Source organism: Salvia splendens, chromosome 7, assembly GCF_004379255.2.
Source record: "Salvia splendens isolate huo1 chromosome 7, SspV2, whole genome shotgun sequence".
Lineage (NCBI taxonomy): Eukaryota > Viridiplantae > Streptophyta > Magnoliopsida > Lamiales > Lamiaceae > Salvia > Salvia splendens.
Window position 1 is genome coordinate 29,377,046 of NC_056038.1, and position 20,203 is coordinate 29,397,248.

Genomic DNA, 20,203 nt, shown 5'->3' on the forward strand with positions numbered 1-20,203 from the left:
AAGAAGCAAACAAGTCTAATTCTTCTACATAGTAGACTGGTCGTGAACGACGTTCACAGAAGGTGATGCAGTCAGTTCTTTGTAGATGAGAAATAGAATTTCACAACCTAGATAGGCTTTGGCTACCTATCGTGAAAGGTTGCAGTGTCAGTCCGCATGTTTCCTTACCTTAGGAAATAAACGACACTGGTGTGGTATAGCACTGAAGGATCTAACAGTTGAGATAAGTCTTTCTTGCTATTTACTGAAAGACGCGGTCTCGGTGATTGTTATTTCTTAATCATTGTTGACATAACATTGAGCATACGATATTGATTATGCACTACTTTGATTTATCAAATGGTGCGGATTTTTCGCAATCCAAGAATCCTGGTATCTTGGGTAGTGGTGATCAATGTCTAGAGGTGCTAGTATTGTTATTGCAATGAATCGTGTGCTGTGTGAGTCCAGTTTGATAATATCCACAAGAGGTGATCGAAAAAGGTTTTATTATTCAGAAACCCGGCCGGTTGGAATTTATTCCAGAATAATAAATAAAGATTTTGAACTAGACAACTCTTGGAAAAATATAGTAATTAATTAAAGTCAAATAGCAGACTTAAATTAATTAATGGATATTTATATCTTAAACACGGAAAATAATAAATTAAAGAGGTAAAGCCCGGATTACTCATAATTTGGGATTGGACGGGCAGTCAATATTATTATACTATAGTGGATGATAATAATATTCTATTGGACTTGTATTAAATTGGGGCTCAATTTAATTAGTAAAAGTCCAACAGGTTTGGCCCAAGTCCAACCTCCATGGATCACTAATCTGGCCTATCATAACTCTATATAAAAGGAGATTAGAAAGGAGATTCAATGATAATTAAGAGTTAATTTTCGTGCTCCCCTCTGGGAGTGGACGAAAAAATCGGTTTTTGACAAAACTGATATTCTGTCTCCTTTCTAATCAAGTCCTTTTCGATTCTGACAAGCTTTGCCCACCCAAAGGTCATTATCTGAGTTCAGGATACAGATTAGAAGATTCGCGGTTGAGTACAAAGATCATCACGTGGAGAAGGCGCAAGCAATTGTCGATTCTTTGGAGAATTAGATCGGTAATCCTAAACCGTAGAATATCATGAATTAGGATTTTAATTCCTTAAGCATGATTTTTGTGCGTTCTTGTATGCATTTTAATGTTTAACATGTGAATCAATTAATCCCATAATCGGTCAAATAGATCCATATGTATGATTTATTTGTGAATGCATGACTTCCGCTGTGCAAGGGGCACCAAACCCCAGCAGGGGTCTCACACGAATGCTGGGGCCTTCGGGTCTCATGCGGGTGCTAGTCCCTTCGGGGCTGGTACGACCATGGCGGGCTCTATGCTCAACATGAAAGGTGGGGGCTCTATGTCTAACCATGTTGTTGGCGTCTTCGGGGGCAACGGAATTGGTTCCTTCCATGAACCAAGTGCGGCACCTTTGGCACCAAGAATGATGCCACCTGCCGAGAAACCACCAAAGTTTGGAGGATCTGACTTCAAGCGGTGGTACCAAATGATGTTGTTCTACTTGACAACATTGGGCGTTGCCAACTTCCTCACGGAAAACGAGCCGCATGCGCCAAGCGACCAAGAGACTAGGCTTGAAGTCATGGCGGACTATGAAGCTTGGAGAAAAGGGGATTATCTATGTAAAAATTTTATTTTAAGTGCATTAGATGATAGCCTCTACAATGTATACTCCAATGTAACCACATCCAACAAATATGGGAAAACCTAGAAAAGAAGTATAGCATAGATAATGCTGCAGGGACTGAATAAGTTGTAGCTTCCAAATTTATGGACTACAAGATGGTCGATTCTCGACCTGTCATGGAGCAAGTCCAAGAGCTCCAAATGATCATCCACGCACTAGTGGCTGAAGGGATGACCTTGCCCGATAAATTCCTAAGGTGCACGATCATTGACAAGCTTCCTCCCAGCTGGAAGGACTTCAAGAGCTATCTCAAGCACAAGCGAAAGCAGATGACCCTTGAAGACTTGATCGTGAAGTTGCGCATTGAGGCTGATGTGCGCAAAAGCGACCAAAAGGCTAAGGGTTTCACCCCAAATGAAGCCAAAGCCAATCTGTTGGAGCGGGGCGGTCCCTCCAACAAACGCCCTCGCCCAAACCGTCCAAATGACAAAGGGAAGGGAAAGCAGCCTTCAAAGAAGTTTGAAGGCGACTGCTACAAATATGGCAAACTAGGCCACTTTGCAAAGGACTGCCGCAGCAAGAAAAAGAAGCCGGCTGCCCACGTCGTTGAGAAGGAGTTCAAGGACTGGGACGAGAACGACCTCATTGCTGTGATCACTGAAGAGGTTAACCTTGTTGATAACAAGGGTGGCTGGTACATCGACACCGGCGCTACTGCTCATGTCTGCTCAGATAGGAGCAAGTTTACCTCCTACACCGCTGTTGAAGGGAGGAAGATCAACATGGGGAATCAAGCATCCTCCGAAGTCCTTGGCATCGGAAATGTGATCCTCATGATGACGTCTGGCGTCACAATAACGTTGAAGGATGTGCTGCATGTCCCAGACATCCGCAAGAACCTAGTGTCAGGATCAATACTAGTTAATAAGGGGTTTAAACTTGTATTTGAGTCTGATAGGTTTGCTTTATATAATTTTGGAAAATCCCTCGGAAAAGGTTATGTAACCGATGGGCTTTTCATACTTAGTTTGACAACTCGCAGTGTTGCAAAGCCATTGGGTAATAATAATAAAGCATCTACTTCCTCTTATTTGACCGAGTCTTCAAATTTATGGCATTGTAGATTGGGACATGTAAATTCAAAAGTCATTAAAAGATTAGTGAATTTAGATTTACTAAAGGCTAATGAAGTGGATACCCAAGATAAATGTGAAATTTGTCTTGAAGCAAAAATGACTAAGTTGCCGTTTCACTCAGTTGAACGAAGCACAAAACCCCTTGAATTAATTCACACGGATGTATGTGATTTAAAGATGGTGCAAACTAGCGGTGGTAAAAAGTACTTTATCACTTTCATAGATGATTGTACAAGGTATTGCTACATTTATCTTTTAAGAAGTAAAGATGAAGCAATAGAAGAGTTCAAAAATTATAAGAACGAAGTTGAGAATCAACTTGGTTGTAAAATCAAAACGATTCGAAGCGATAGAGGAGGCGAATATGTAGCCCCGTTTGAGGAGTTATGCAACGCAAGTGGTATAATTCATCAAACAACTGCTCCATATTCACCGCAATCTAACGGTGTTGTAGAACGCAAAAATCAAACTCTAAAAGAGATGATGAATGCACTGCTTCTGACTTCAGGATTACCACATAACATGTAGGGGGAAGCTGTTTTGACAGCCAACTATATCTTGAATAAAATCCCTCTCAAAGGAAAAGATGTTACTCCTTATGAGTTGTGGAATGGAAGGAAGCCATCCTACAAATACCTCAAAGTGTGGGGGTGTTTGGCAAAGGTGATGGTTCCTCCGCCCAAAGAAGTTACAATCGGACCTAAAACGGTTGATTGCATCTTCATTGGATATGCACTTAACAGTAGTGCATATCGATTTATTGTTCACAAGTCTGAAATATCGACTATCACAGTATGAACAACAATTGAGTCGAGGAATGTTGTATTTCTCGAAAATACATTTCCTTGCAAAGAAAAAGAAAAAGTCTCAACCAATTCTGAGACAAGAATTGAAGAAGCCACTAGTTCTAAACCAGTGGAAGAAGAAGCCACTAGTTCTAAATCAGCGGATGAGGAACCTGAATCGCGCAAGCGTGCAAGGCTCGATCCAAAGGATACAGTACTAAGACGTGGTAATAGAGTCAGAACACCAAAAACATTTGGTCCTGACTACATTGCTTTTATGTTAGATGAAGAACCAACATCTATAAAAGTAGCCTTCGATGGCCCAGACGTGTTGCATTTGAAAGAAGCTGTTCAAAGCGAAATAGATTCAATTTTGCAAAACCACACTTGGGTGTTGGTAGATCTACCTGAAGGTGCGAAACCTCTAGGTTGCAAATGGGTGCTTAAAAGGAAATTTAAGGCCGATGGAACAGTGGATAAGTATAAAGCCCGATTAGTAGTAAAGGGTTTTAAACAAAAGGAAGGACATGACTTCTTCGATACCTATTCACCTGTAACAAGGATTACATCTATCCGAGTGCTTCTCGCTATTGCTGCATTGCACAATCCTGAGATTCATCAAATGGATGTAAAGACCGCGTTTCTAAATGGTGAACTAGAAGATGAAATATATATGGAACAACCCGAAGGGTTTGTAGTACCTGGACAAGAGAAAAAGGTATGCAAGCTCGTAAAGTCCTTATATGGATTAAAACAAGCGTCATTGTAATGGCACTTGAAGTTTGATAATGTGATGTTATCAAATGGGTTTAAAATCAACGAGTGCGACAAATGTGTCTACATCAAGAGCACTAATAACGGCCATGTTATAGTGTGTCTATACGTTGACGATATGTTAATCTTGGGGAGCAACACTCAAGTAATTAACGATACAAAGGTCATGTTAAAGAGAAACTTTGACATGAAAGACATGGGTCTAGCCGATGTAATTCTTGGAATGAAGATTCTAAGAACGTCTGATGGAATCATCTTAACACAATCACATTATGTTGAGAAGATATTGAATAAATTCAAAGCCTATGATGGCGCGCCGGTTAAGACTCCAATTGAACTCGACGTTCACTTGAGCAAAAACAAAGGCGAGCCCGTTGCACAAGAAGAGTATGCACGGGTCATCGGGTGCATTATGTACTTGACTAATTGCACTCGACCTGACATTGCTTGTGCCGTGAACAAGTTGAGTCGTTACACGAGCAATCCAAGCAAAGAGCATTGGAGAGCTCTTGTGAGGGTTTTGAGATATTTAAAACATACTCAAAATCATGGGCTACACTTCTCGAGATACCCCCCGGTACTTGAAGGGTACTGTGATGCGAACTGGATATCCGATAATAGAGACTCACTTTCAACAAGTGGATACGTCTTTACTATTGGGGATGGTGCTGTATCGTGGAAATCCACAAAACAGACATGTATAGCCCGATCAACAATGGAATCGGAGTTCATTGCCTTAGATAAGGCTGGTGAGGAAGCCGAGTGGCTTAAGAACTTCCTTGAAGATATTCCATGTTGGTCTAAGCCAGTGCCACCAGTGCTGATCCACTGCGATAGCCAAGCGGCTATTGGAAGGGCAAACAATGGTTTCTATAATGGTAAGTCTCGACATATACGTCGACGACATAACACCGTGAGACATTTGATCACAACAGGGGTGATTACAATTGACTATGTGAAGTCAATAGATAATCTAGCGGATCTGCTAACCAAAGGGTTAAACCGTGATCAAATGAATAAGTTGCTAGAGGGAATGGGTTTGAAATCCACAAACTAAAGAATTATCATAGTGGTAACCCAACCATGATGACTGGAGATCCCAAGAACTTGGTTCAAAGGGACAACTAAGCTATGAGAGTTCATGAGAAACACTCAACTATATCTATTCCCTAGAGAGCAATAGAGTGTTGGAGAACTTGCCTAGTGGTACATACTAAGTCTATGACTTTTAATGGTTCTTATGAATCCAAAGTGGGGTCCAAGACCAAGTATGGCAAGGTACTTGACTAAGAATCACCAATGTAAGTGCGAAGTGTGGTCGCTTCATAAAACGCACTTATGAATCCAAAGTGGGGTCCAAGACCGCAACGGACACAAAATGTGAGAACGGATGAGGTTGAGGTGTTTAAGCGTTAACACCATTGTCTCGGTGCACGCCGTGGGGGATTAGTTCAAAGCATCGCGCTACTAAGCCGTCTGTGTATCCGATTGTGTCGACTATGGAAGGTTCAAAGCCAACAACTACCTATCCTTATGCTTATATACCTCTCGAGGGTTGAGCTTGTGTCTGCATGCATATGCATTCGGCTATTTCCACTCATGTGGGGGATTGTAAAAAATCATGGATTAAATATGCCCGGTCAATGGATTTTGACTAAATAATAAATGTGACGAGACATTTAATTTTGTGAAATTAAATGACATAGCGTCGATCTACATTTTACGTAGATAAATGTAGTATATTCACATTCTCAAATCCGATTTCCGGTGAGTGAGAAATGATGGATTAAAGTTGGGCATAATTAGCTTTTAATTAAAGCTTGGAGTTGGAGCTTAGGAAATAATTAACTAGTGTTAATTATCCCACATAGGAGAAGTAACACATGTTTTAATGTGTTTAAATTAAGTGACTTTATGTTACTTAATAATTATAGTGGACCAAGATGGGTGAAAGAGCCCACACGCGCGCACACGCGCGCGCCGCCGCCCGCCCGAGCCCGTGCCCGTGCTCGTGCTCGTGCTTGCGGGCCGCGGTCCTCGAGCCTCGGGCCCGGTCCCGATCCCGATCCTGATCCCGATCCTGATCTCGATCCCGATCCCGATCTCGATCTTGGACTTGGACTTGGACTTGGACCTGGATCTTGGTCTTTGGGTGGTCTTTGGGCTTGGTGCTTGGGCTTGTCCCTAGCCCAAACTTAATCTTTTTATACCACCGCAGAGTCAGCAATCCAAGTGGCTTGACACGTCGTCTAGCGTGGCACAGTCAGAGCTGCCACGTGAGAAAAGCACACGCTCCGCACGCGAAAGGCGCACTCCTGCCACACGCTCGTAACCGTCGGCGGTTACGAATCTGCCATGATGAGCCTTCATGGCTTGGTTGACCCTGCATGGTGGCTTGGCCTATAAATAGGCTAGTCATTCCACTGCATTAGAGACACATAACACAAGCATAAGCTTTCTCCCTCTCTCTGCATTGTCTTTCTGTCGAAGTTCTGCCCTCTCCTCCATCCAGTTCGTCGGAGCTCTGTTGATTGCAGTGCTGCATCACCAGAGACGTAGCCGTTTTACCTTTGGGGACGACACGCCAAACTGAGAGCACTACCGGGGCGTATCTCGTCTTGCGGGAAGAGGCCTCCTCGACTCGGCTAAACTTATTCACGGTTTGTAATGTAGCCAAACAAATCTTGAGCTCGGTCAAGATTAAACAGGAACGAAACAAATGAACGCAATACGTACTCGTTTGAATAACAAGCAATATCAAAACCGAAAGAAGAACACAAGGATGAAGGAACAATGGGAATCTTATTTACTCAAGAAGTGTGGAGAGAAATCGTGAGCTGTTAGATGACCACACTCTATCTCTACTAGCTCGATTACAAATCTGGAAAAAAACTCTATCTCACAACTAATTTTCCCTCCTAATATACCATCCGAAAATCTGGTGGGAATTTCAAATAACAGAATTACAATTTGCATATTAGTCCTTGAACTTCCTAGTTGTTCACAACTCATAGAATGATAGCTTGAAACTCATAAAATGATAGTTTCCAACTACAAGAATGATAGTTCAGTTTTGCCCCAAATTCCATAACAAATCTCCACCTTGGGACACAACTGAACAAACTTCCAAACACTTTCCAATTTCTTTCATTCACTTCAGCTGGATTAGTTTCTAAATCATCTCCAATCCTTTCCCATTATTCAAGCTGAACCATACTAATCAACTCCATGCAATGTTTTACCTTAGCTGCAGGCAGTACCTTGGTAAGCATATCAGAAGCATTATCTTCTGTTGCTACTTTCACAACTCTCACAGATCCCTTCTCTACCTCATCTCGAATGAAATGTAGCTTCACATCCACATGCTTACTTCTCTCATGGAAAGTTTGATGTTTTGACAAACAAATTGCACTGTTTGAATCACACAACACAGTCACTGCACTTTGGTTGATCCCAAAGTCAGAACATATCCCTTTCAGCCATAGGCTTTCCTTCACAGCTTCTGCTAAGGCTATATACTCAGCTTCGGTTGTGGAGAGAGCCACCACTGATTGAAGGCTCGACTTCCAGCTGACTGCAGAAACATATAAGCAAAACACATATCCAAACTGTGACTTTCTTGTGTCAATGTTTGTGGCAAAATCAGAGTCACAAAATCCCATTAGAGGCTGCTCCACCTCCACTTGATCTTCACCAAACACAATCCCATAGCTTTGAGTACAATTCAAATACCTCATTATCCACTTTAAAGCATGCCAATGCTCTAAGCCCGGGTCTGCCATGTATCTGCTTGCTACACTCACAGCATGGCTGATGTCAGGTCTTGTACAAACCATGGTGTACATAATGCTCCCCACCATGTTTGCATAAGGAATTTTATCCATTACTCTCCTCTCATCATCATCTTGGGGACTTTGGTTCACACTAAGTCTGAACTGTTGGCTCAGTGGAACAGAAACTGGCTTGCTTGAGCTGATCTGAAATTTCTCCAGCACATTCTTGAGATAACTCTTCTGTGTCAGCCATATTCTTCCCTTATCTCTGTCTCTTATAATTTCCATGCCCAAGATCCTTTTTGCATTGCCCAGATCTTTCATGTCAAACTCCTTTTTCAGATCATTCTTCACACTCTCCACCTCTTCCATGTGCTCAGCAGATATTAGCATGTCATCTACATATAAGAGTAGATAGACCACAACAATTCCATTTCTCTTTTTAATGAAAACACAGTGATCATAGAGGGATTTCTCAAAACCTATCTTCTGAATAAACTCATTAAACCTCAGATACCACTGCCTAGAGCTTTGTTTCAGACCATAAAGGCTTCTTCTCAGCAGGCACACCTTCCCTTCATCTCCAGCCTTCACAAAACCAGGTGGCTGCTCCATATAGATCTTTTCCTCCAATTCTCCATGAAGAAAAGCTGTTTTTACATCCAATTGCTGTAATTCCCAGCCTCTATGTGCAACAATGGCAAGTAGCAGCCTGATTGAACTGTGTTTTACAACGGGGGAGAATATTTCATTGTAATCCACTCCCTCCTTCTGAGTATAACCTTTTGCAACCAGCCGTGCCTTGAATCTCACCTGATCATTGTTGAAGGCTTCGATTTTCTTCTTGAAAATCCATTTGCAACCCACTGTTTTCTGGTCATTGGGCCTCAATACCAGAATCCATGTCTGATTTTTATACAAGCTATCAATCTCCTCTTGCATAGCTTGCAACCATTTGTCTTTTTCTGGGCTTCTCAGAGCTTCCTTATAAGTTGATGGTTCATGGAACTCCATCTCTTCAGCCACTGCCAATGCACAATGCATCATATCAAACTCATTGAATCTTGATGGGAGTTTGATTCTCCTTCTGGATCTATCCCTTGCTATCACTCTCTGAGGTGAGTTGGTGTTGTTCAAATCGTCAGCAGGTTCAAGATTGATGTTTCCATCAGAGCCAATCTGTCCATCATTGACAGCTTCTCTCTGACTCTCCACCTCAAAGCTGACTCTCTGGATTTCTTTATTTGCAAAAGGCATTTCTGATTCTTTGAAGATCACATCCCTACTGATAATCACTTTCTTATTTCCTTCCTCACAACACCACAGCCTGTACCCTCTGACTCCTTTCTGATAGCCAAGCATTACACATCTTAGAGCTCTTGGCTCCAACTTGCCTTGCTTTATATGAGCATATGCCCGGCATCCAAATGGCCTAAGTTTTGAATAGTCACCATCAGATCCATACCACCTTTTGTCAGGTGTATCATTATCAATGGCCGAGGAAGGACATTTGTTAATAAGAACAGCTGCTGTGGAGGCAGCTTCTGCCCAAAATGGCTTGGACATTCCAGAGGAAATCAGCATGCACCTTACTCTTTCTAGAACAGTTCTATTAGCTCTCTCAGCAACCCCATTTTGTTGAGGGTTGTGAGGAACCGTCCTATGCCTTTTGATCCCTCTACTTTTACAGAATTCATCAAATTCAGAGGACAAGAACTCCAACCCATTGTCTGTTCTGAGACATCTCAGACACTTTCCAGATTCAAGTTCTACCTCTGCACACCATTCTGTAAATTTCTTGAAGGTTTCTGACTTTTCTTTCATCACAATTATCCATAATTTCCTTGAGAAGTCATCAACAAATGAAAGAAAGTACCTGCCTCCTCCAATGCTATTGGCTGGTGATGGTCCCCATATATCACTATGTACATACTGCAGTGGCTCAGTGGATGTGTGTTTACCCACTCCATATGGTATCTTTTTGCTTTTACCCAGTATGCACTCCTCACAAGATCCCACGTTCTTGCTCATCTCAGTATCAGAAACTTCGATTATTCCTTTCTTGGCAAGCTCCTTGATGCCAGTCTCACCTACATGGCCTAGCCTAGCATGCCAATCAATGGATTGGTGAGTGGAATTTACTGATCCATTTACAGCCTCTGCTTGGAGATAGTATAGCACATTCTTTCTAATGGCTTTCATCATCACTTCCCCATTCTTGGTCACCACCATCTCACCATCAAATAGAGTCAGCCTGTAGCCACTCTTCTCAAGCAAACCTAGTGAAACAAGGTTTCTCTTGATTGATGGAATGAACCTTACTTCAGTGAGCATCCTTAAGCAGCCATCCTCCATTCTCAGGCATATATTCCCTATGCCTTTCACCTCACATACATGATCATCCCCTAACAAGACAGATCCATTTGACTCCTTCAAATCAGAAAACCATTCAAGGCAAGAAGACATATGGAAACTGCAGCCAGAATCCATTATCCATAGCCTGGATATAGGGCCACTTCCTACAATGTTCAGTGCCCTAGCTTCTTCTATTTCCTCTGTCACAGCCGCTGCAACCTCAGCCTTATCTTCTTCAGCTTGCTTCCTTTTCCAGGCATGACAGTCTCTCTTGATATGGCCTGGTTTCTTGCACCAGAAGCAGCTTCTTGTGTCTTTCTGATCTGAGCCCCTTTGAGGTTTGGACTTCCACTTTTCTTGACCAGGTTTCTTGAACCTTTGGTGTTTCTTTCCAGCAGCCTTAACATTTAGACTTTCTGCCGCCTGATCAACAACTTTAACCGAGGATTTCTGAGCAATCTTCAGCTTCAAGGCTGAATAGACTTCCTCCATTGTCACCTTCGAATCCCTACCCAAGAGTATAGAGTCCTTGAACTGCTCATAACTTTGGGGCAAGGCATTCAAAAGCATCAAAGCCTTATCCTCATCTTTGATTACGTCATCCACGCTTTCAAGATCATCAATACACTTTCTGAATTCTTCTAACTGTTCGGTTAGATTTCTGGAATCAGAAATTTTAAAGTTGAATAATCTCTGCTTGAGGTGAAGCCGATTGGAAATAGATTTTTCCATGTAAATCTTTTCCAATTTCCCCCAAACTTCAGCGGCCGTCTCCTCCTTTTGCACTTCCCTTAGGACTCTATCGCTCAAACACAGCAGAATAGAGCTATAGGCTTTGTATTCCAATTCTTGAAGTTTCACCGGATCCTTTTCCTGAGTTTCCTTCTGATCAGTCTTGGATTTCAGATAATCCCAGATCCCTTGCTGCATCAACACAGCCCTCATCTTCAATCGCCAAAGACCGAAGTCGTTTTCACCGTTGAATCTCTCAACATCAAACTTCGCCGTAGACATCTTCAATTGCGTCGTCTCTTTCTCGTTCCCACAGACGGCGCCAATTTGTAATGCAGCCAAACAAATCTTGAGCTCGGTCAAGATTAAACAGGAACGAAACAAATGAACGCAATACGTACTCGTTTGAATAACAAGCAATATCAAAACCGAAAGAAGAACACAAGGATGAAGGAACAATGGGAATCTTATTTACTCAAGAAGTGTGGAGAGAAATCGTGAGCTGTTAGATGACCACACTCTATCTCAACTAGCTCGATTACAAATCTGGAAAAAAACTCTATCTCACAACTAATTTTCCCTCCTAATATACCATCCGAAAATCTGGTGGGAATTTCAAATAACAGAATTACAATTTGCATATTAGTCCTTGAACTTCCTAGTTGTTCACAACTCATAGAATGATAGCTTGAAACTCATAAAATGATAGTTTCCAACTACAAGAATGATAGTTCAGTTTTGCCCCAAATTCCATAACACGGTTACTGTTTCAATTTCAGTTGTAATTTTTAGTTCAGTTTCTTCTTTTGTATTCTTTCTTTGGGTTTGTATTACGCCCGACTTTTATCTCTTGTACTTCCAGAATACAACAGTGTACCCTATGAAATTATATGACAACAAATCAATAAAAATGCGATGCATATATACACATATTAAGTTGATAAGCATAAATCACGAACATACCGTATATTGGTGGTTGGTTTGTAGGATTTATGCCATGAAATTGTTGCAAAGGTCCTTTACCTTTCAATGATTTGCCCTTCTTTCGCTTATCTGTGTCACTCTTCATTCTAGAATTTGTCATTTCCTTACTTTTTCTTAAGAGGATTAAAAATCTGAGTTGGACTAACTTGAGGAACATCATTTATGGGATAATTTATAATTTCCGTATGAGAAATTTTGTTCATTAGCAGTGTGAATACGTAATATCCCAGCTGGGAGTGGGGCCCTCTAAATTTCCATGTGTCAACGTATTAGTGGTAGGACACACCACCTAATATTTTCCACCTTGGTATGTCAAGTCCATGGATTTTTTTTCTCCTCTAAATTTACAATATTTATTGAGAATCTGAATTTTACAAAGTTCTCATAACAATATCAACAATCTTATTTTTAAAATGCTGCAAGATTGACTTCACAGTTGTAGATAATATTTGGCTATCTTTTGAGCGAGAATTGCAAGTACACAAAAGTTTTGAAATAAATATGCAATATTATACTCCAATCGTTATATTATTAAGTGATAAATTTTTTTGAGTGAAGAGAAAATATAGTAAAGAAATAAAAAGAGATCAAAGTAGAAAAGAGATTGAAGATAGTAAATGAGTTGCTTTTAGTTTTTACTGAACAAGTATCACATTTTCTTTTCTTCAAAAGTTTCAGTATGAATATTTGAGAGAAAAATCTTAAAAATCATGAACTTGAGGTCAAATAACATTTTCTTTACACTTTAAAACTACTTAAAAAAATCATCAAATGCACATAATTGCTAATTTAATTATATACCCCATGGTTTAAATTGACATGGCATATTTAATTATATACTCCATGATCTTTAGTGGCATTGAGATGTCGCATAAGCAGGAAATGTGGACATAAACCAATTATTTTGCAAATATTTTAATTTATTGCTTCCCTATAGCAAAAAATAAGTGTTGGAACAATTAGATTGAGATGGAATCAGGATTCGTTATTCTTCCAGCATTATAAATGCTGAGATCCATTGATGAAACAGACAAATATCATAATTCCAAACTAGATAGCTAATTGAAATGACGCATGACTTATTCACTCAGTCAAACAAAGAAGTTGAACTACAACCAAAACCATGAGTTTGCTAGCCAAGATGCTTTTCCACAACATCTCAGTGGCAGAGCCGCGCTGCTCAATCAGCTAGGGCATGGAGATTACCATTCAGGTGCAGCGTCTCTGACTATCTCGATCTGGAACATGCGGTCCGAAGAATTGGTTTCGTTAACAGTGAAGGGGAAGCGCAATTGACGGGGATGATGGGGTTAGAGTCAGGGTCGAGGTCTTAGCTCACAGGTAAGGCAGGCAAGTAGAGAGAGAGAAAGATATTTGGAAGAGGAATTGGCAACAGAGGCAATATCATTTTACCTCCAAACTTTAAAACTGGACAACATATGGCTATGTTACACGAGAATGTATAACATAACTCTCGAGGCATATAATAATATTAATCAAAATAAGAAAATTCAACAGCAATAGCCATACTTCAAAATAAAATTGTTACACAAATGAATTGATACCTCAGTTTAAAATGTGGTGTATACAAAGTATAAGATATTGTGGCTGTGTAAAGAACTCCAATGTTCCCATTAATATACAACACAAAACACATTAAAGGAGACTTCTAAGGTGAACTTGCATTTGAAGCTTTCTGTTTTTACATCAACACAAACAACATATTTACGACATCTAAACAAATTATCTATGCTAAAACAACCTATAGCAAAACATGATTGCATTTCATATATATTTATATGCCTGACTACCAAAAATAAAATAAGTTGAAAAGAATATCAGGCACATAAATGCTTCGAGAAGATTTGAGCGGGTACAGAACCTTATTACCATATGCTTAATTGAAGTTAATTTGCCAAAATAAGTGTTTCTACCAGTTTTGCAATTGAGAGGAGATGCTTTTCACAACAGGGTGGTATTCGGTGTGAAGATGTCGCTTCGCCTTCTCTGAACCAGGTTGCCCGAGCCACTCATTATATAGCCTTTTGATTCCAGGATTTTCAAACGGATCGGCCACCAATACCTGAAGAGGTGCATAAAAGCTTAAGCAATTAGCATCCATCAAAATAAATTACCCCAGCAGCTGAGGCATCAAACTACAGAAGGGTGTCAACAGTCAACATATTATTAGGTTGTCAAGGCACTGAAAATTTTCTTTCTTTTCCTGAAGCCGAAAGTTCAGGATTCAGGAAATCCAAACCCACCAATTCCATCCCCATCTTTCGACATTGTTCTCCCATGAAGTAAAAGGTTGTCGGACACTCAATATAACTAGCAGACAGAATATTACCACAATCCAAGAAGGGCACCAACATATAATCAGACTTACATTTTCAGAATATGTTGCTTCCAACAATTGAATCAAATCTTTTGCAGATTGACCAGGATTGGGTTTGATTTGTCCTCCACCATTTAGGCATCCTGTCATAGGTGCAAACATTAAGAAAACAGAATTACTTTCAGATGAATAATAATATACATCAATTGACACTCCTAAATTAAAATTAGAAGGTGGGAAAGAAAAATACCAGAAGGGCAAGCCATTATCTCTAGAAAATGATATTCACACTTTCCAGATTTGATTTTTGTAACAATGTTTCGCAAGTTCCTGAATCCATAACACAGTGCAAATCTCAACACAATTTTACCCTCTACCTGCATTAGAAAGAGATTCTCTTAGAAAAAAGAACACAAGGTCACCCTTATTTTTAAAGTGAAGTATCAAGTATGTCTATAGTGAAGAATAACTAAGATACATATACGAATTCTTGCATGTATGCTACAGAGGAAGGTGAAATGATGAAAACAGACACCAGGGGAAAGTATGAAGCATCATTGAACAAGGAATAAGAAGTATCAAGGTAAACCAAGTATGAGAGGAAATAAAGATTGAAAATTTCAGGCAAATCTGTTGAATGAAGGAATATTAAACTTACTTCCAGAGTAAGTTCACGAAAATCCGCATTCCTTACAGTCTTGTACTCAAGAGGACCGTCAATTTCCTTCCCAAAAAGCATCTTTGAGGCATAACGAAAAAGTGTGTCAGCATAACCTCCAGAGCTCCCACGAACACCATAGAGATTGCCTTCTTCATCTATATTGGACAATCTGTGGATTAAATTATCACTTGATCAGTCCCAGGCCATCATACCTGCTTCAGAGAGTCTATAAACAACAAACCCTTACAATTTATCCACAGGAGAATCCTCCAAGGTTGTAAAATCAATTGATTTCATCTGCGACAATAATACATAATTTACATTTTAGATAAACAGTATATAAAACAATAAATAATGGATGAGCAGACTGCTATCACAGAAAATATACCTTAATTAGATCTAAAACCTCTCCAGTTGTCAACACTGAGTCGACCTCTGTAATTCTTTCAGCATCTGAATCTGACTGAAACATAAAGTCATCTCGAGCAGCCTCAAGCTTTTTGTCATAGCAGGGCATCACAGTCACGTGATATATGTCCTCTGGCCTGCGTGAACATACAGTATATCCCCAATATCAAAACCCATTTCTCTAAAGTTCATAAATTTGGGAGGCATAAGAACTTCATAAGTGATTTTTAATGTGTGCATACTATGATCTGATAAATCAATTCTGAACGAAGAGTCCTGACTAACAGCTTCTAAAAATCATAAAACAACAGGACAATCAAGCAACTACTCATGGATCCCATCACGGCACTGGTGCTTCCAAAGGTACTGGGCCAAATGCATAACCATTCACAAACAAGAACAAATCAACTGAAATAGTTGGAACCAAAAGGGTCCATTACAATTTTTTAGAACGCTAATCACCTGATACATAATTCTTGGCAGATGTGGTTCTTAATGGCAGCACCAATTGTTTGCTGGGGACTTTTCACTGAAGAAATATGTGGAAGAATATATGATCCAAGAGTTTTTTCAGCATAGCATATCCAACCTGCCATTGCATATAAAAAAAATAGTTACAAATTACAATCAAGGAAGACATTTCAATTATTATGAAATAATTTTTGAAGACCAATATACATAGTCAACCTCCCAAAACGTTCCTACCTCTCTCCAACACACAACCGCACATAGATAAAAGTTTTGGACATCATATTTTATTAGGTTATAAAGAGCAAATATTTGCACAGGAAGAGTGTTTTATATTTTAGTACCTGGACATGCAGATGAAATCATAGGAAGGGCTGATTTTGACTTCTCTTCACTAGCTGAATTGCTTTCTCTATAACGAGCTATGAATTCAGTACAAGACTCGATAAGTGTTAAATCTCGACTGCTGCTAGTATCAAAAATGGCTTTCACTTCCAAAGACTTCAACAATGTTGTAAGTTTCTGAAATACCTGTATCAGGAAAAAACTGGTAGTGCAGGAAAATGTACCCAAAATAGACAATCCAAAAACTATTTGTCCAGCAAAAATAAATAAAGGACAATAATGAATTCTATATATAAAATCTTACCTGAAGGGGAGAAAGGCCAAAATGAACAGCAAGAGAAGCCCTAGACTGGGGAGAAAGGGAGAAAATTACAGCTTTTCCTTTGTTGAGGTTCAAAAGAAACTCATCTAAACTCTGTTTCTCAAGCATAACTGTCTCTGCGGAAGTTATGCACCCACTGCATGAGAAGCAAGTACATTAGTGTACCAGTGTCGATTTTCTCTCCTCCTTCCGTTCTTCCCCTGCACTTACCCACAGACACACACGCAAGTGCAGAGGAGGCCCTAAGTGATTATATCTAGCAACGGTGGTCATAAAAAACAAACACGTCCATCCTGAAAACTAGAACCATAGTTGTATTTACCTGCAAGCTAAGCAGTCCTTGAGCGAGATCTTCACAGGCTCCGTCTGAGCCGCTTTCGGAGCCATCCTTGATTTCCCAGCATTCTGTTAACAAACATGAACTAGAATAAATACGATGAAGATGACAACAAAGAAAAGAATGGCAACAGACAAGATCATACTAAACGAGAATGCACTTTCACAGGGGATCATGCACCAATTGATATTATACTTGAAAAAGGGAGCAACATAACTAAGCACTGAACTTCACTGATTGCAAAAGCCATCTGAAAATATTTTAAAAACTCGAACAGAACTGCAAACAGTTGAACAATTTCAACAACAACAGGGAGCAAAATATGTGCAATTCCAATCACAATTCTCAATAACCTAGCTGATGATTATTGATTAAAAGAACCAATTACCTCAGTTTTAATGACACAGCCCTGTGATGGAGCTATGTAATCGTTCAAGTCGCCAATTCTGAGCGTAGCAGAAAATCTCGCCGACATTATCGCAGTCTGTATGGTGTACGATTCCCTGAAAAACGAAGAATTGATATTTAATGACACGGCCGTGTGTTCCAGTTGAAGGTGGAGAGTCGGAGGAATTAGGGATTTGAAGATTTATAAAAGGGGATTGAAAGGCGGTGTGTATTCCAATGGGTTTCCTAGTCTGACTAACTTGCCGACTCCATAAAAGTCAATAAGGCGAAACTGGGAAAATATTGCTGCTATTAACAGAATACAAGAGGAATAAGATACATAAAAAACTATTATACCAATTTTTTGCAATGGGTGTGGACTCTGAAGTTTCAAGCTTTTAAATACTTCTTCGTGGAGGATGGAGAAGGAGGGATGAATAGGGGAAGAAACAGAGGCGTGGCAGGCTGGCGTCGGAGAACTCCGGCGCGGCTGGCGACGCTGGAGAGTCGAAGAGCAAGTTGTTGACGTTGAAGGAGAAGGAGAAGGAGAAGGAGAATGTAAAAATACAATTAAGTTAAATAATAATAAGCCAACAATTAGTTTTGCAGACTTGGCCCACATTTCTTTTGACGAGATTGGGCCATCTATTTTTAAATTAGGATTTGGGCCGGCTATTTTAATGAGAAGAGTATGGTTTACTTGAGGCCTCAAAATTAAATTCAAGTTTTGAATTTAAGTAACTAGTAGTAGTAACATTTTTTGATCATATTTCGAGATGGCAATCTCAATCCCATGATTTAATCAATACTAGTATTACACCCACGGACTAAGATATTTTCAAAACATTGATTGTTAGTTTCTGAAACAAAATTATATACAGTATTATTATGCGAAAATTATAAACAAAAAGATCATAGCATATAATAACAATGAATAAAATGAGTAATAAAATTCTATGTTATACGAAGGTAAAAATATTTACAAATCAATATTGAAACATAATATTCAAACATTAAATTATAGATAGAACTTTCAACCTCATCCTTGAAAACTAAAATCCTTATCAATTCTAAAACCTTTTTTTATGACAACCAAGAATGCTGCAAAACCACCATAGGCAGCATATGTTGTTTTTCGGCCCACCTAATCGTTGCAAATAATAACCGTGAGATAAAAAAACTTAAGCAAATTTACATCACACAAAACAAAAAAAACTAAAGAATGTATAATTACCACTTCTCCTAATGAGATTTAAGATATTGTTTATCAAAAGCTATAATTTAAGATTACACTGGTGAGACACTTCTTAGTCGAGCTTCATTTCATTGCAATATAGTGACCCTATACACTAAAAACTCAAACCTTGAAACTTAAACCCTAAACCCTTAACTTTAAAATATACTCATCATGACCAACAAATGAGCCAAATATCAATAAAATTCTCACTCCGCCCCAGTTCAATTTTACTTTGTTGATCACTTATTCTATTTTGGGGGTTTTAGATCTGTATTCGATATCTTACCCTGGGTCGACCTACGTGATAATCCTTATTGATAGATGTTTTTTTACCCGAATCTTGGCTATAAATCTGTTTATATGCTCATATCAAGAAAATGCTTTGCAATAGGGCTATGTGAACGGTAAACAAAAAAAATCTTGCTTGCATTCATCCAAGCATCTATTCACATTCAAAAAAAATCTTGCTTGCATTCATCCAAGCATCTATTCACCCAATGATATTATTTATTGGAGCCAAAGTAGTGTTTTGTTGAAGCTAGACTTGTATTCTATCTAATTAAATAATTGTGTTTCACGGGTGCAAGGAATGTAATAGAATGAATGGAATACTATTAAAAGGCTCAAATAACTTATTATTAGATGTTTTATTACTTTTGAATTATACATAATTTAACACTAGTATAGTTGAACAAAGTCGAATCAACTGAAATTAAACACATCACTGCATCCATTTCACAAATTAAATAGACCATGACATCGTAATTATGAAACACGAGAATTCCAAATCACAATAATTAAAATAGATGTTGTCAACCATGTCACTGCAAAGAAACTACTTTAATATTAAAAAAACAGAAACCAAAATACCATATGCTTAAAATGCATGCTGCCAAGTGCCAAGGCGACAGCCATTTCACAAATGAAATCTATCAATCGTGAAATCTATCAATATTCATTACCTTTGACAATAAAAAAATAACATGAAGCACAACAATGAAATTTACAGAATAAATACATTATTTATTTCACTATTCGAGAGAATCAATTTTGAGTAACATCAACGGCAACAACCATGGTGTGACATAATAGAGCAATTGTGTAATTGAGATAAACAGCGAGACTCACGTCCGGTTAGCGACAAATTATACAGATTCAAGGCATATTAACAAACCATCTGAAATGAGGAGTCAAAGACATCGTTGGAAGGGGTTTAATTTCGGCTACGGCCAAGCCGTGGAGACAGCCGATTCGAACATTCGATTATAATTGTAAGGAGTAAGTAAAAATGTGTGGATAGTAATCAAGCTTCCAAATGTTATATTTATATATAGGCCAATAAATTAACCATGACTCTACATATTCTAAAAACCTTTCATATTATCCACTCAGACTAAAATTAATTGTGATTAACGGTTGTTTGCATTTTTTTTCATATTAACCGTTTCTACTTTTTAAAATTAATTT

At 39.1% G+C, this 20,203-nt stretch overlaps 1 protein-coding gene across 2 annotated transcripts; it reads right to left on the minus strand.

The window, feature by feature from the left end:
* Positions 1 to 13,889: 13,889 nt before the first annotated feature.
* Positions 13,890 to 18,062, minus strand: LOC121742071 (protein NAR1-like). 2 transcript variants are annotated; one of them, XM_042135098.1, is made up of 12 exons: positions 17,857 to 18,062; positions 17,501 to 17,615; positions 17,098 to 17,180; positions 16,758 to 16,911; positions 16,453 to 16,639; positions 16,103 to 16,229; positions 15,621 to 15,777; positions 15,480 to 15,529; positions 15,230 to 15,401; positions 14,822 to 14,948; positions 14,623 to 14,714; positions 13,890 to 14,316 (listed from the first exon to the last, which is right to left on the minus strand). In XM_042135098.1, exons 2-12 carry the CDS (start codon positions 17,585 to 17,587, stop codon positions 14,164 to 14,166), a joined length of 1,389 nt encoding a protein of 462 aa, XP_041991032.1. In that variant the 5' UTR covers positions 17,588 to 17,615; positions 17,857 to 18,062; the 3' UTR covers positions 13,890 to 14,163. The 2 variants fall into 2 exon arrangements, with proteins under 2 accessions (XP_041991032.1, XP_041991033.1); XM_042135099.1 differs by lacking the exons at positions 17,501 to 17,615; positions 17,857 to 18,062 and having other exon boundaries at positions 16,758 to 16,975; positions 17,098 to 17,163.
* Positions 18,063 to 20,203: the final 2,141 nt, after the last annotated feature.

Excerpts from the sequence above, each read along its gene's own strand:
- LOC121742071 (XM_042135098.1), bottom strand. The coding sequence starts at position 17,587 with ATGTCGGCGAGATTTTCTGCTACGCTCAGAATTGGCGACTTGAACGAT. Across the intron at positions 16,912-17,097 it reads AAGGACTGCTTAGCTTGCAG|TGGGTGCATAACTTCCGCAG; the intron begins GTAAATACAACT and ends CTTCTCATGCAG. Across the intron at positions 15,530-15,620 it reads AGGTTTTAGATCTAATTAAG|ATGAAATCAATTGATTTTAC; the intron begins GTATATTTTCTG and ends TTATTGTCGCAG.